Below are 14,164 nucleotides of genomic sequence, written 5' to 3' on the forward strand. Positions count from 1 at the left end.
TCAATTAAAACTAAAGAAGATATTAAATTTAATAAAATAAACTAATTAATAAAAATAAATAGTATTTAAATATATATATAAATATTCGACTGTGTTTTAGAGCAAATATTTTAATTTTTCTAACAATTTTAACTACTTTTTTTTAAATATTTTAAACAAAAAATTTACAAATTTAAGCTAAATTATTTTAGCTTAACTTATATTATATATTTTATCATAGTACTGGTTGTTGATCTGAATTGCTAATTAATTATTATTTTTGTTTATTAATTTCTAATAGTAAGGACTATTTTAATTTATTTATAGCACTAAATATTTGTTCATCATCTGATTCTGTATCATTATCACTTAGCTTAAAATAATTTTTTAACATATTAATAGAAATTTGATGTAATAGAATGTACATGATTTTACAATTTCTATAGATATTCTTATGGGAAATTGAGTTCTCTGTCTATGAAAAGAAGAGTTCTATACTTTTTTTCAGCAGTTCTATTAAGAAATGTCAAATGTGCCTAAAATTAAAAATATATTGTTTTCTATTTATTCAATAATAAAATTTACATATTTATTAGTTAGTTTAGGTTAAGTTTAAATTTTTTCTGACTTCTTTTTATAATCACTTTAATGTTAAATTGTGTTTGTAATATCTTACAATGGTTTTCTAATATAATCATGTTGTTTTTAAGTATTTTATTTTTCTATTTCTTAATATGATTTTGTAATAGCTTTATGTAGTGGTATAGGTGATTCGTTTGGATTTTTTGTAGAAAAAAAAGAAATTTATTCTCCTTTAACCATATAAAAGTATTATTGAAATTATATTTTTCACAAATAGTCAGCTTTTTAAAGTGACAACTATTTATTTTTTGTAAAATATGTTATTTATTAATAAAGAAAAGCCAAATAAGAGTTTTAATAAGCTTACAGAAACACTAATTGAATTAAGAATAAATTAGGATGAATACAAAAGTAAGATACTCTAAATAGCATTTTAGAAATTTTAACTTAAAATATCATTTAAATTAATATCTAAACATGATATTATATTTAAAAAATATAAATTAAAAGATATTTTATTTTTAAAAATAAAAATAAAAAGTAAATTTCTAAATAAATATCAATTTATTATTTATTTATGTGATTTGGTTATAAATTTCATTAAACAAATAGATAGATAGATAAATAAATATATAGATATATATTTAGTTTTATTAAAAGATAGTAGATGGTTAATAGATATATTATTTAATAACTATTGTTATCTTATAAATTATTGATTATTGGTTATTTTATTTATTTATTTATTTATTTATATTTATTGTTATAAAATCATTCGTAGTTGTTAAGGGTCAGTCACAATTACTTGCTTTACACATGCTAAATACACTTTTATTTGAGAATTATGTTTTACTTATCATTTATTTATTTATTTGTTTGTTTGTTTACTTAGTTAGTTATTAAGGTAATCAAGGAGTTTGAGTATTAATTAATGAATGTTTATGAAATATTATTATCTATTAGTTAGTTATTTATTTATTGTGAGGAAAATCAATTTTAATTAAATTATGTAGCTTTTTTAGCTAACTAGCTAGCAAGCTATATAGCAAGCAAGCATTTATCAAAATTTAACTTTTATAAAACTTTGATCATGCAAATGATTAGCGTAGAGATTTTTATTTATTCATTTGATTTTATTAAGCTAACTATTATTAATATTACTAGTAAGATTGGGAAGCTGTTTGATCAATCTAATTTTGGTAAGATTGATTACCCATATAACTATTTTGGTATCCATTAGGTAGATTCTACTAAGAGTTAGGGACTTCATTTTGTAGCTGAGATCCCATTTGCGAAACTTTACGTGAGTGGTTAGATGCTGTTGATGGGATATCAGGAGTAGCTCTTTAACTTTATGTTTAGCTTTAATTAAATCTTTTACTGACATTAGGACTGTTCATCATCATCAGTTATTGAGGAGGGTTATGAGTACTATCGAAGTTATATCCAGAAAATAAATCTAATAATTTTAAAATACATTTTTAAATATTAATTAAGATCATTTTTATTTTTTCTACCTTGAATAGAGTTTCTTTTTAGCAAAATAGCATTTTGGCCATTTAAGTCTTCATTGCTATCTTTTCTATTATCCTATACATGATAGTTTTCTTCTTTTTGCTATTATTTTAAAAAAAATTTTCAAGCCATTTATCAATAAAAAATCTGAATACATTTGGGATATAAGGAGAAATCAACTCTTTGTTAAGTAGCTTTTACCAGGGGAAATCTTTGAACCAAACATGGTTTTTAACTTCATCTGGTCCATTTAATCCAAGTCTATTGGCAGGTTTTCTTTAAATAAGCTAATATTTTTACATAATAAACTTAGTCTTGCTTATAATGGATATTAATATTTTTTATTACTCTATTTGCAAAATCAGCTGCTTCTAAGCTCCAGCCTTCAGGTACATCTGCTTTTTTAATTTGAACTTGCTTGGCTAAAATTTGATCTCTAATTTCTTATCTTGTTTTTCCAACATATGGTCTTCTACCCATCATGCATTCATAAACGATAATACCAAGTGCATAGTAATCTACAGCAACACCATGATTGTGCCTGCACATTACTTCTGGAGCTGTATATAAATCAATATAAATTATTTTAAATAAAAATTGAATTTTTCTAGATTTCTGAAAATCAAGAAAAAAACTGATGCTGCTGTTTATAAAGAAGCAAACAAATAAATAAGTAAGTAAATAATATCAAATTAATCTTAAATTTAAAGAAATAAATTTTTTGATTAGATAATTAAAACTATTTATTTCTTTAATTAACTTGCACAAGATTTTTAAAAATAATTTCTTTCAAATTTTTTTTACCCATATATCCTGGAGTACCACTAGTATCTGAGGAGTTATCTGGTTTCCAAATTCTTGCAATACCTAAATCTGTAATTCTTATATACCCTAAATTATATATTTTTGAATTAAACTTAGAATTCGTTTATAATAATACTTTATTTAATTGATCATTTACCTTTATTATCAAATACCAAATTTTCTGGTTTAATATCTCTATGCAATATTCCATTCTAATGTAAATACTCTAAGCCAACAATAATACAAGCAGAGAAAAATTCTATTTTTTTATTAGAGTAAGTTAGAAATTATATTTCAAAGATTAATATTTTGTAATTTTATTTATTTAAAGATTTTAAAATTATTTTTTTACTTGTTTATTCCTCTGAAAATCTACGATGTCTTGAAATGTGGAAACGCAAATCTCCTCCAGTCAATAAATCCATAACTAAATACAAGTTTTATCTGTCTTAAAAAGCATAAACCATATTAATCAGAAATCTGTTGTTTTATTTACAAAAAATGTATTATTAGAAAAAGGTATTCATATTGAAAAATTGACATCATTAGTGATGCAATTTTTATTAATTACGCATGATGCAAACTTGCTAGGAGTTGTCTCTCATTCATGACGGAATTGACACTTCTTTTAGATATGACCCTGATTTATTTTAATAAAAAAATTTATTTCATCCTGTTTTAAACAGATTCAGTAAATTGACTATTGCTTTATTATCACAAATATTTTTTACTCTTCTCAACTTATTCCATATTTTTTTTTTCAGAATTATTTATTTTGTCAACTCTTAGTCAAGAAACTGAATTCAAAATGAAAAATATTTTAATTGATTACTTTGCTTTACACATTTCCTTAAGCGCATAAATCTATTTTGTTTTCTTATTTTCAACTCTCCAAACCTATTAAGTTAAAAAATATGAACTCAATCAAGGAATAAATCTTTCAACATCTTCAAAAATTGGTAGGACTAACATTGTGCAGGATTAAGAAAAAGCTAAGCAAGTGCTTAAGTTTGTTTAAATATTTTTAAACATAAAACTACACATGCTTTTTCTAAAGTAAGCTCAATGAAAGTCTTTTTATTACTATTTAATAACTATTTATTTACCTTTCCAAAACCTCCTCTTCCAATAACGAACCTAAGATCAAAGTTATTTATCGAAATGGCAGCTTTTTTAAATAAATGTAAAATAATTAGACTTTGCTCTAATAGTAAGAATGAGTAAGTAAGAATGAAATCACGAACTAATTCTATTAAAAAGCTATGATATTTTAGTAAGTTCATGTGAGTTCAGACTTATTTGTTAAATGCTGTTAAATTTTCATTACTTGTTGTATCTTCTTAATCAGGCTATCTGAAGTTGCAATTTCCCATGTCTTTTATTTTACGCTTTGTTAATAATTAACTATTTTTTCTTAAGGAGATTTGTTAAATGTATGTTATTGGGCTTATTTACTTTTTTTTATGAAATATTATTATTAATTAAATTTTTTTCTTTGTCTTATTCAATTTATTTTTAGTTAACTCTTATTTTTTACTTATCAAACTGTTCGCTTAAAAATTAGTTTTTATAATTTTTATTTGATAAATCGGCATTCTTTTCGCATTTACCTTTTTTGCCAGTTTGAATAGCTTGATTCTCATCTTAACAATCTATTTATATTATTTTTTTTCATGAAAAATCACATTTTACAGACGTCAAGCATAACTTTTATTGTGGTTAAAACAATTTCACATTCAAAATCCTAACCAATCCACTCTTAGACTTTCTTCATTTTACATATATTTTACTCTTTAATTTGCGCAAAATAAATAAATAAATATATAATTTACAGAACTCTCTTATTACTTTGTCTTTATTTAAAGTAATAATATTTTTTGTTTATAAAATTTGTGGCTTTTATTAATACTAATTTGCCAATCAAAAATAACAAAGTAAATAAATTTTACTTTAAAAATTAATATAAAATATAAATTTAAGTGAAATTATTTATGATTGATTGGTTTTTAATTAATTTTGTATCACTAAAAAAACTCTTTTTTAAAGACTCCATTTTTTAAAAGCTAATTTATTTTTATCATAGTTAAGCAATAGATTCTTTGCAAAAATACACTTTCAATTTTGAAGAATTTTAAATATGATATTTTTATTATATTTTCATTCATTATATTTATATTAATTTAGAAATATTTACTTTTTAGAATAATTTGAAAAATAATTTTCTTAAAATTTTCTACTTTTTTAACAAAACATTTTTAAATTATATTTTTTGTTGCTTTTCTTTGACTATAATTTTTAATTTAATTTTTATTAAATTTCAAGATATAATTTAACTGATTTTGAAAATGAATTTATAAGTTTTAGTAAAATTTATCAATTAGGTGATATTTCCTTAAAAATATTTTTTTTAAAATTATTTTCCTTCTTAGTTTTCAAGCAAATTAAAATAATTTGTATCATTTAATATTCCTATTAAAAACTTAAAATATGAATTTCAAAACAATATATCTAAAGATTAAATGATAATGTTATATTTAGAATTTATTTATGATTTACAGATTTAAGATTTATAAAATTATGAGCAAAAATATTAACAATAAAGACATATTCACATTACAAATATTTACTTAATTTTTTTTTTTAAAGAATAGATTTATAAAATTTTTGCTACAATTAATTAATTTTAAAATAAAAAAATAAAGATTATTGAAAAAAACAAATTTAATTATAGATATAAATAGCTTTGTATCTATTATTTGTAATTGAAATAAGTTAATACAGTCTAAAATAAATTAAATAATTATTAACATTATAAAATAAGACTCGGTTCTAGCTCCCAATTACCAAAAAAAATATAATTTTTTAAGTTTATTCAGAATAGTTAATTGTTTTTTATAAATGTGTTGCAACTAAAAAATAAATTCTATAGTTTTTTTTATTTTTTTAATATATTATAAAATTATATTTATAGAAAAGATAATTTTTATAAGCATAAAAAACTTCAATAAAACTTACCAACAATATATATAACAAAAAAAATATTATCTTTATACTAAATATTATTGATTCATTTAATAACAAATATCTTAAATATGCTAAATGCTAAATTTTTGAAATAGATTTTGAATAGTTAACTTTTCATCTTACTTTATAAATTATACACATGATATAATCTTTTATTTCACATTTTTATTTAATTTACAGTAAGATATCTATTTTAGATTCAAGTGAGTATCTATCTATCTATTAAAAAACTTATTTAAAGAAGAAAAAAATATGATTCAGTAGAATAATTTAAGATATTCATTATAAAAATTTTATTTTCTATCATTCTCTAAATTAGAGTGTTTTTTAAAAACGAATTTTACAAAGATTTTGATTGTAAAAATTGATTGAAAAGCACCAGTAATTAGTTGATTTTTGATAATAAATTAATTAACAATAAAAAAAAGATAGATTATTAAATTAAAAAAGAATGTAGAATCAAGAAATTGTAGTTAAGATACACGGTTATTATACCTAAAATGGATCTGAGCACAAGATGGACCTTGCTGCATTACATTTGACCACTGATGGTACTATTCATACTGAAGGTCATGATACAGTAGGAAATTTCGTAATTGATGGTAAGATTGCTGCCGATGGAAAAGTTCACTTTAACAAGCAATACGTTGGTAAACACTGTGTTGTTTATGAAGGTGCTTTGGAAGACAGAGTTATCAAGGGTACTTGGAAACTAAACAACTTGCATGATGCATTTAGATTGGAAGTTCAAGCTGAAATTTGGGAAGGAACTTACAACTAACATGGCTCTGATCACAAAATGGTTGCCTACTTTGGCTTCGATGATAACAGAAGAGCATTTGGATTTGGTCATGATGAAGTAGGATCTTCTATATGGAGTGGTGAATTTGTTGGTGACGAACTCCACCTTGTGAAGCAATATGTTGGAAAACACAAAGTTACCTATAAAGGCAAGCATACTTAAGACGATTTCCAAGGTAGCTGGTAAACTGGTGGTCACCACGGAACATTCCATATTCACAGAAAGTGATATAAAAACAATTATTTCTTAAAAATCCATAATATTTATATATAGTATATGTGATGTATTTCTGGATAACTATTAAGATAATTAATTACTATCTATACCTTTTTTATAAACCTAAATAAAATAATAATTAAATCAAAAATTATTAATATTTCTACAGCAATCGTCATTTTAATCAACAAAAAGAAAATGAGATAAAGCTCACCTTTTAAACTAAACCATAATTGCAAGTATTTTTTGCTTTTGAAAGATAAAATATTTTAGTGAATAAGCTATATATTCATTTTTATAAATGATTTTATTTTAATTGAAATGAACACTGACTGATACTTAATATTAACAAAACTATAGAGAGTATCATCTATCCATTTTTCATATTATATAAAGTAAATTTTAAATGATAATTTAAAAAATTTCAATTTTATATCATTTTTATGAATCTAATCTGATAATTAATAATTAAATATTTTTGAATTGTTTGTATTAATAGAGAATAGAAAACAAATTAATTATTTCTTAATTTATCAATTAAGCTTGCTAATTTGATTCAAATCTTTGTTTTCTCATTTGCTATAAAAGATAATTTTATTTTCTTTTTAATTAAATATCTAATTTATATATATGTACAACTTGGGGAAAAACAATAATAAAAATTTATTTAAATTAAATGTTATTTATTTATTCATTCAATATTTATTTTCTTTGACAAGGGGAAAATTTTGTAATTAATTTTTTTAAAAAACAAAAGAAAAAGAAAAAAAGTAAATCGAGTTATGATTAGATATTAGTAAAAAAGTTTTTAAACACCAAAATCCATTGGCCTTTTTAGATTTCCAATAAGTTTTTATAAAATATTTTAGATTTATTTATTAAATCTATAATACTAATCATACTTAGATTATATGACAAACATCTATTAGAATTTTTCTAATAGTTGATTTGCATATGTATTTTCAAAAAAATCAATAAATCAGCAATAATCTCTCAGATCGATTGATCTAAATTTTCTATTAGACTCTTAATATATAAAAATATTTTTTAAAAAAAATAGATTTGATTTGCCTGCTGCTTGAGAATCTGATTGCGATAGAATTTAAGATAAATAATAAAATTTAATAAAAACAAATTAAAATTTAAAAATGAATAAAAATAAAAAATATAAATATAAATAAAATAAATAAATAAATAAATAAAAATAAATAAATAAATTAAATAATAAAGAAAATAAACACAAAATAAAAAAACCAATAAAAACAAATAATTAAATAATATAAATAAAATATAGTTAATATTAAAGCTAAAATTTTCAAGAGAAAAAAACACTAATCTTATTTATTTATTAACTTACTTATTACATATATTTTGAAAATAAATATTTGAATATCATTTAAAAAGTTTGTCAAGATTGTGGTTATAATTTGTTCATTAGTATATAATAAAAAATAAATAATATCTAAAATAATATTTAAAAAATGCTTGATTGATTATTTGATAGCAATTTATTTTACTAAATAAAATATAAAACAAAGATATTTTAAATAAATTTAGTTTAATTAATTAATAAATTTTATATTTCTTCCTATTATTCTTCATAATATTAAACTAGTTTTTATATTGGTAAATAATTATGCTTATTATTAATTTAATTATTCTTCATTTACCAAATCGATATTAGGCAACTTGGTAAAGTAATTTATTTATTTATTTATAATTTAATTCATTTATAAAAAAAATAATTAATTTAATAAATTACTTTATTTAATTATTTTTTTTACTTTTTCATAAAATCAGTTTAAAAGCATATTTCTTAGCTTTTCTTAATCTGCAACTTAAATATTTCCAGCCTTATTTTTTTTAGGCTATTAAATTTAAGATGAATTTTTAAAAATAGTACTACCTCTATTTATTGATTAATAATTAACATTTTATTAAGGTACTCCATAAGGGTTATCAAAAATTTAAATATTTTATTTATTATTAACTCTATCAGAGCTCTATCTCTAAATAGAATTAAATCCAGCAAGTTTAAAGCTGCTTTTATTTTATGTCAGAGGAGAAACTCCCTTAATTAAATTGTTTTATAGAAATCCTTTATCTTGATGTGTTTAATTTTCTTCCTCAGTTTGTTCTTCAATAGGTTGTATTTAAGAATAATTTATTCCATCAAGAATATCTTCAAAATTATTGTCTATTTTATTTTGGTTTAGATTGTTTGTTGTATACCTTCTTGGCTTGTATGTGTCGTTTCTTGAATAATTTCCTGAAGTTTTTATAAATTCCTCATAGTCTTTTTTAGTCATTCTTTTTATATCATTTGGATTTTTTTAAGTATCATAAAAATCAAACTAAGATTATTAATTGCTATAGCCTTCACCAGTCTTTACCTCTCCTTTTGCTCCTTTAAATATAACTCCCTGCGAAGGCTTAATATTTTCAAGCATCATTTCATATGAGTTAGGTTAATTTGTGAGATCACTTTAAAACTAATTAGATTATGAAGAGTTCTAAGAATGAATATTTGAACCTGAGTTTTTTACTTAAAGCTATTGGTCTTTTCCTTAAATAATTTTAGGTATGACTTGCTGTGGTTATTCTACATTAATTTTTTTGACTACGTTGGTAGTTGTGCCAATTTTATATCTATAAGAAATAAATAAAAAAATTTAAAATCAATTTTATTAAGATATTTGTCAAGTAGCTAATATTTAATCAGTAACTATGACTATTTATGTAATAATTACGATACACCTACTGTGTTTTCTTGATTTACAATATTTTTTGAGCTCCCTTTTTTAGCTATAATTATTTTCCCATCATAGTCATAAGTGAAATTCTTATTGCTATTTTTTTCTATCAATCTTTTTACTTACTCTCTCTGCTAAAGCAAGTTCTTTTAAAATTATAAAAGATAGTAATTATTAAGCATTTTTAAAGTTAAAGAAAATACTTTTTAATCTTTTAGTTCCTTCTCTTTTTGCTGTATCTTATTTTATTCTTGCTAATTTTTCATTTTTCTCAAAATATCTGTTAGAATTTAAGATAAAGTTAGCTAAGTTATTAGTTTCATTTAATTAGTAGTTTAAATTCTAAAATTACCTTCGAACTAGTCTGGACTTTACATTTAGTTATCTCTCAAAGGAATTGGACCCTATATAATTTACAAAAACACATAAGTTATTTAATAAAATAATTTAATGTTTATTATATTAATTTGTGCTATAATGTTTTCATCATAAATCCATACTAATCCTACAAAAGCTGAATCTGAAGCTTAAAAACTCTATTTATAATAATTTAAAAAGAATTGCATTAGAGATGAAAAATACAGCAATTATTTCATACCATAGTCTGTTTACTTATAAATTATCAAACACTTATTGCTTATAAATACTATTAAGTTGCTTTTAATACGCAAATCTAATACCCTACAAGACTTTAATCACACTTTTTTTTGAAATTTTTGAAAAATTGAAAATCTATTTCTTTAAATGATGCAAACCTTAATTTTATAACAATTAATTCTTAACCAATATTAATATTTTTCTTATAGTTCAAAGTAGGATTCCTTTCAAATAGAAACAGTAAAAAATAAACATTATTTAATGAAAAATTTAATATGAAATTAGTAATATGCAAATCAACACTTTAATGTTTTCTAATTTATTTGACAGCTTTTTATTAAAAAAAGAAAAATTAAATAAAAATGGAATTTTAACTACTTACTGATATCTCTTTTCAATTTATTTAAAAATATTGAATATTTGTGATCATTTCTCTTTCAACAAAATTTTAATTTTATTTTTAAAAATATAATCAAGATTGAAAATACTGTTAAATGTTAAGCAGTTTTTATTAGTATTAGCTTCTATATAAAAAAATTAAAATATTTGTATAGAAAAATGAATCAATTAATTACAATTTAAAAATTTGAATAACTGAAAATATTCATTTTTTAAATAAATAAAGTCCTGAATCTATAAATAAATATAATATTTTTATAAGTTTTAAATTCAAAATTTAGGAATGTTTGATATGTTGTTGAAAGTTTTATATAGATAGATAGATATTTAGATAAGTCATACTCATTTTTGGGAGAAAAAATTAAGTTGAATATTGAATATTTAAAGATAAGCACATACATAAATTTATCTAAAGATAGCTTTCACACACTTTAATACACATGAATAAGGTGTTGTAATAATCTAAATGTTAAAAAGTTTAATTTTTCAATTTGGAGTTTGTTGAAGAGCTTTTTTTTAGCTTTATCTACTTGACTGCTGTGTATGAAAACGTATTTAGAAAAGCATTGAGATTCGAATGCTATGATATTCATGAATGCAACTTATTAGGCTTCGTAAATAAGCAACATTTAATCATGCTCAGAAAGAGATCTTAGCGATTTCGGTCTTAAGTTTGTTAACACGAGAAAGAAGAGAGCAATCCAAGAAGTTGTTACCAGAGTACATTTGAAGACCACCCAAAATAGCAGGGTCGACTTGATAGACAACTGTGAATTAAACATTGGCGTTACCCTTCTTCAAACCTTATTCAACCTTTTACTTTTCAGCAGCAGTTAATTCTTAGGCAGAAATAATAGTGATAGATTCTTACTTGTTCAAAATTCTGTAGTAATCCATATATTTTTCAGCAATCTTGGGAAGAGAATCTAATCTCTTGTTTTCAATCAAGGTTTCTAACAAGTTGTTAGTAGCAGGGTTGAAATTAGTCTTGCCCAAAGCAGAAATAATATCTCTTTATTGGTTTCTCTTAAGGGAAACGTTATTTAAGAAACTCTTGAAGACTTCACTTTCCTTGTATAATTGATTAAAGTATTTCATATCTTCAGCAACTTTGTTTAAAGACTTATTGGAAGAAGCACTGGAGAACAAGACACCAGCATATTTACCGTGAATGCTATCTTCAATCTTTTTTTATACAATTATATTCATTATTTAATATTGCAAATTTAACATTCAATCATAATTAATAAATTATAACAAAGACAAAATCAAAACATGTTATTTTTATTAGAATTCTTTATTTATACCACCTACATCAAAAAATTTAAGTTTTAAACAGAAGTATTTTTGAATTTTTATCTTTCTTTTATTTATTATCCCTAAAATGAAAAATAATGTTCAGCATTTGCAATAGATTATTTTGTAAATGTTGCCAATATAGTGCTTTTTTTAATTTCTAATTCCTAAATTTCTTTTCACTATGTTGATAATTTGATTATTTCTAAAATTTTGAGTTATTTCTTGAATTTTCTTGCTTAGCTTAACTTTTATCGTTCCTTAAAATATATTAATATTATTAATCATGGCACCTAGCTGAGATATTGAGTTAAAACTATTAATGTCCTAAATTTTGTAAGTTCTTTCTTAGCGCTTATTGCAATGATTTTTCTGATTAGAATAAATATTAAAGAAGATGATTTCATCGAAATATTAAAAGAATGAGGTGGTGGCAGATTTATTTTTTTATTCATTTTAACAAAACTAAATTGATTGTTGATTACGGCAGGGGGCTTGTCACCGGGGACACTAGTAATATCTTGTTGAGTAGAAAAACGGTTGAACAAGAAGGGGTTGAATAAACCCTTTTGAGCCAAGTGCTTACGAATAACCTACATGATTATTATAATGAAGATTTTGCTTTACTTTTTATTTTATTTAATTTATTTATGATTGTTTCTCAAATGAAAATTATTCTTCTCCTTCTTTTTCTGAATATTTACAAATGATGTTTGATTTTTATCTTTTTTCTTTCCTTCTTTTCTTCTTCAAAATATATTAAGATTTTTTCTTTCATTTATCTCATCAATACTTGCTTTTATTTTCTTCTTTTCATATTTTTATTTTTGCTTTCATTTTCTTACAAATTAAAATTTACAAGGATATTATTTATAAACTAACACTAACTAAATAGAATTTCATGCATCTTGACTTGCTAATTCATTTTCTTCATTCCTTTTCATATTCTTTTTCCAATAAACAATATTTTGCGTTTAAATGGAAGAACCCAAATCATAGAAATATCCTTATAAGTCTTTTTATTTCATTCTAAATATCCTTTAAAATGCATGAGTATCCTTTAAAAATAAATAATATCTTCTCCATTAAATATAAAGATATGATATGGAGATTCTTTCATAAACAATTTAAAAATTTATCTCCTCTTTAAATCTAATTTTATTTAAAAAAAGCATTTTATTAAAAAGTATTTTAATTCATTAATAAATCTAAAATATTCTTCAAAATTATTTTAAATTTTAATTATTTATTCAATATTCATTTCATAATTAGATTTAAAAACTAATTGATACAATATAATACAATACAATACAGTACAATAATTATTTTTATTTTTAATTTAATACAATATAAATCAATCATAGGCTTTTTCTTTATTTAATTTTAGAAATTTAAAATTTATATTTTTTTTACAATAATTTCTGTTTTTGTGATTTTGGACAGAAACATTTTTTTAAACAAATATTTAATTGAAGTAGCATAATTTATGTTTGATTATTTGTCAATTCGAATAAGATCTCGCTTATGGGGATACTAAAAACTTTTCTGACATATTAAATGATCCTTAATTGTTGAAATCATGAATTTCATTTTTTTTAATAAGACTTTCTTGTGCATACTTTTGAGACTTGAAAAGGATAGATAAGAATAAACAATATATCAAAATGAAACCTAAAGTGTAAGGAAATATCAACTAAATAAAATAAATCCACTCATCAGCAAAGCTGCACATTGTTTATTAAGCTTGCTTGTTAACTATTATATTTAATTATTTGCAAAAAGTTTAATTTTGTGTATAAGGAGTGTATTAACTACTATTTTAGCTAGCCCAAGCAGCATACAAAACAATTTTTACAGTAAAAGCTATAAACTATATTGTAGAAAATATAGTAACAAAAGGATTATATTTTTTACTCATGTGATTTTAAAAGGCATAAAGTAGCAAATCCAATACAGTCAAACAAATAAAAACCCAATTAAATAGAATTCCAACATTAATTAAAGGTTTAACTATTGTTTCATCTCCAGTCAACTTAAATAATATGATCTTTTTATACATCAAATAATTGTTAAATGTGCTGATGAAATTATTGCTTAGCACTATTTCAATTGAACTCATCGTCAAAATAGCAATAAAAAACCCATAAACAATAAGTTAAGTAATAAAATGTTTTTTCATTAGCAAAATTGTCAGATT

General features: G+C 21.8%; 6 protein-coding genes across 6 annotated transcripts; 1 reads left to right on the top strand and 5 right to left on the bottom strand. All coding sequences in view use genetic code 6, as the record gives it.

The window, feature by feature from the left end:
* On the bottom strand, positions 1–801 carry TTHERM_000684749 (transmembrane protein, putative; the record flags this gene model as incomplete). Its single annotated transcript, XM_012800313.1, has 3 exons — positions 1–352; positions 415–515; positions 565–801. 3 exons carry the CDS (start codon positions 799–801, stop codon positions 1–3), a joined length of 690 nt encoding a protein of 229 aa, XP_012655767.1.
* Positions 802–1,649: 848 nt separating this feature from the next.
* TTHERM_00684750 (Serine/Threonine kinase domain protein) lies at positions 1,650–4,397 on the bottom strand (the record flags this gene model as incomplete). Its single annotated transcript, XM_001025176.3, has 11 exons — positions 4,208–4,397; positions 3,987–4,048; positions 3,713–3,777; positions 3,452–3,520; positions 3,233–3,360; positions 3,038–3,139; positions 2,881–2,967; positions 2,425–2,636; positions 2,232–2,363; positions 2,079–2,178; positions 1,650–2,020 (listed from the first exon to the last, which is right to left on the bottom strand). The coding sequence occupies exons 1-11, from the start codon at positions 4,251–4,253 to the stop codon at positions 1,650–1,652; spliced, it is 1,374 nt and encodes a 457-aa protein (XP_001025176.2). The 5' UTR covers positions 4,254–4,397.
* A 1,958-nt stretch (positions 4,398–6,355) lies between these two features.
* Positions 6,356–6,934, top strand: TTHERM_00684770 (hypothetical protein; the record flags this gene model as incomplete). The annotated part of the gene is made up of 1 exon (XM_001025178.3): positions 6,356–6,934. One exon carries the CDS (start codon positions 6,356–6,358, stop codon positions 6,932–6,934), a length of 579 nt encoding a protein of 192 aa, XP_001025178.1.
* Positions 6,935–8,718: 1,784 nt separating this feature from the next.
* TTHERM_00684780 (hypothetical protein) lies at positions 8,719–10,276 on the bottom strand (the record flags this gene model as incomplete). The annotated part of the gene is made up of 6 exons (XM_001025179.2): positions 8,719–9,571; positions 9,673–9,821; positions 9,879–9,955; positions 10,028–10,079; positions 10,176–10,211; positions 10,274–10,276. 6 exons carry the CDS (start codon positions 10,274–10,276, stop codon positions 8,719–8,721), a joined length of 1,170 nt encoding a protein of 389 aa, XP_001025179.2.
* Positions 10,277–11,310: 1,034 nt separating this feature from the next.
* On the bottom strand, positions 11,311–12,566 carry TTHERM_00684790 (ATP synthase F1, delta subunit; the record flags this gene model as incomplete). The annotated part of the gene is made up of 2 exons (XM_001025180.3): positions 11,311–11,856; positions 12,453–12,566. The coding sequence occupies 2 exons, from the start codon at positions 12,564–12,566 to the stop codon at positions 11,311–11,313; spliced, it is 660 nt and encodes a 219-aa protein (XP_001025180.2).
* Positions 12,567–13,468: 902 nt separating this feature from the next.
* Positions 13,469–14,146, bottom strand: TTHERM_00684810 (transmembrane protein, putative; the record flags this gene model as incomplete). Its single annotated transcript, XM_001025182.3, has 1 exon — positions 13,469–14,146. The coding sequence occupies one exon, from the start codon at positions 14,144–14,146 to the stop codon at positions 13,469–13,471; it is 678 nt and encodes a 225-aa protein (XP_001025182.3).
* Between the last annotated feature and the right edge of the window lie 18 nt (positions 14,147–14,164).

Source organism: Tetrahymena thermophila, assembly GCF_000189635.1.
Source record: "Tetrahymena thermophila SB210 genomic scaffold scf_8254365, whole genome shotgun sequence".
In the NCBI taxonomy this organism is placed as follows: domain Eukaryota; phylum Ciliophora; class Oligohymenophorea; order Hymenostomatida; family Tetrahymenidae; genus Tetrahymena; species Tetrahymena thermophila.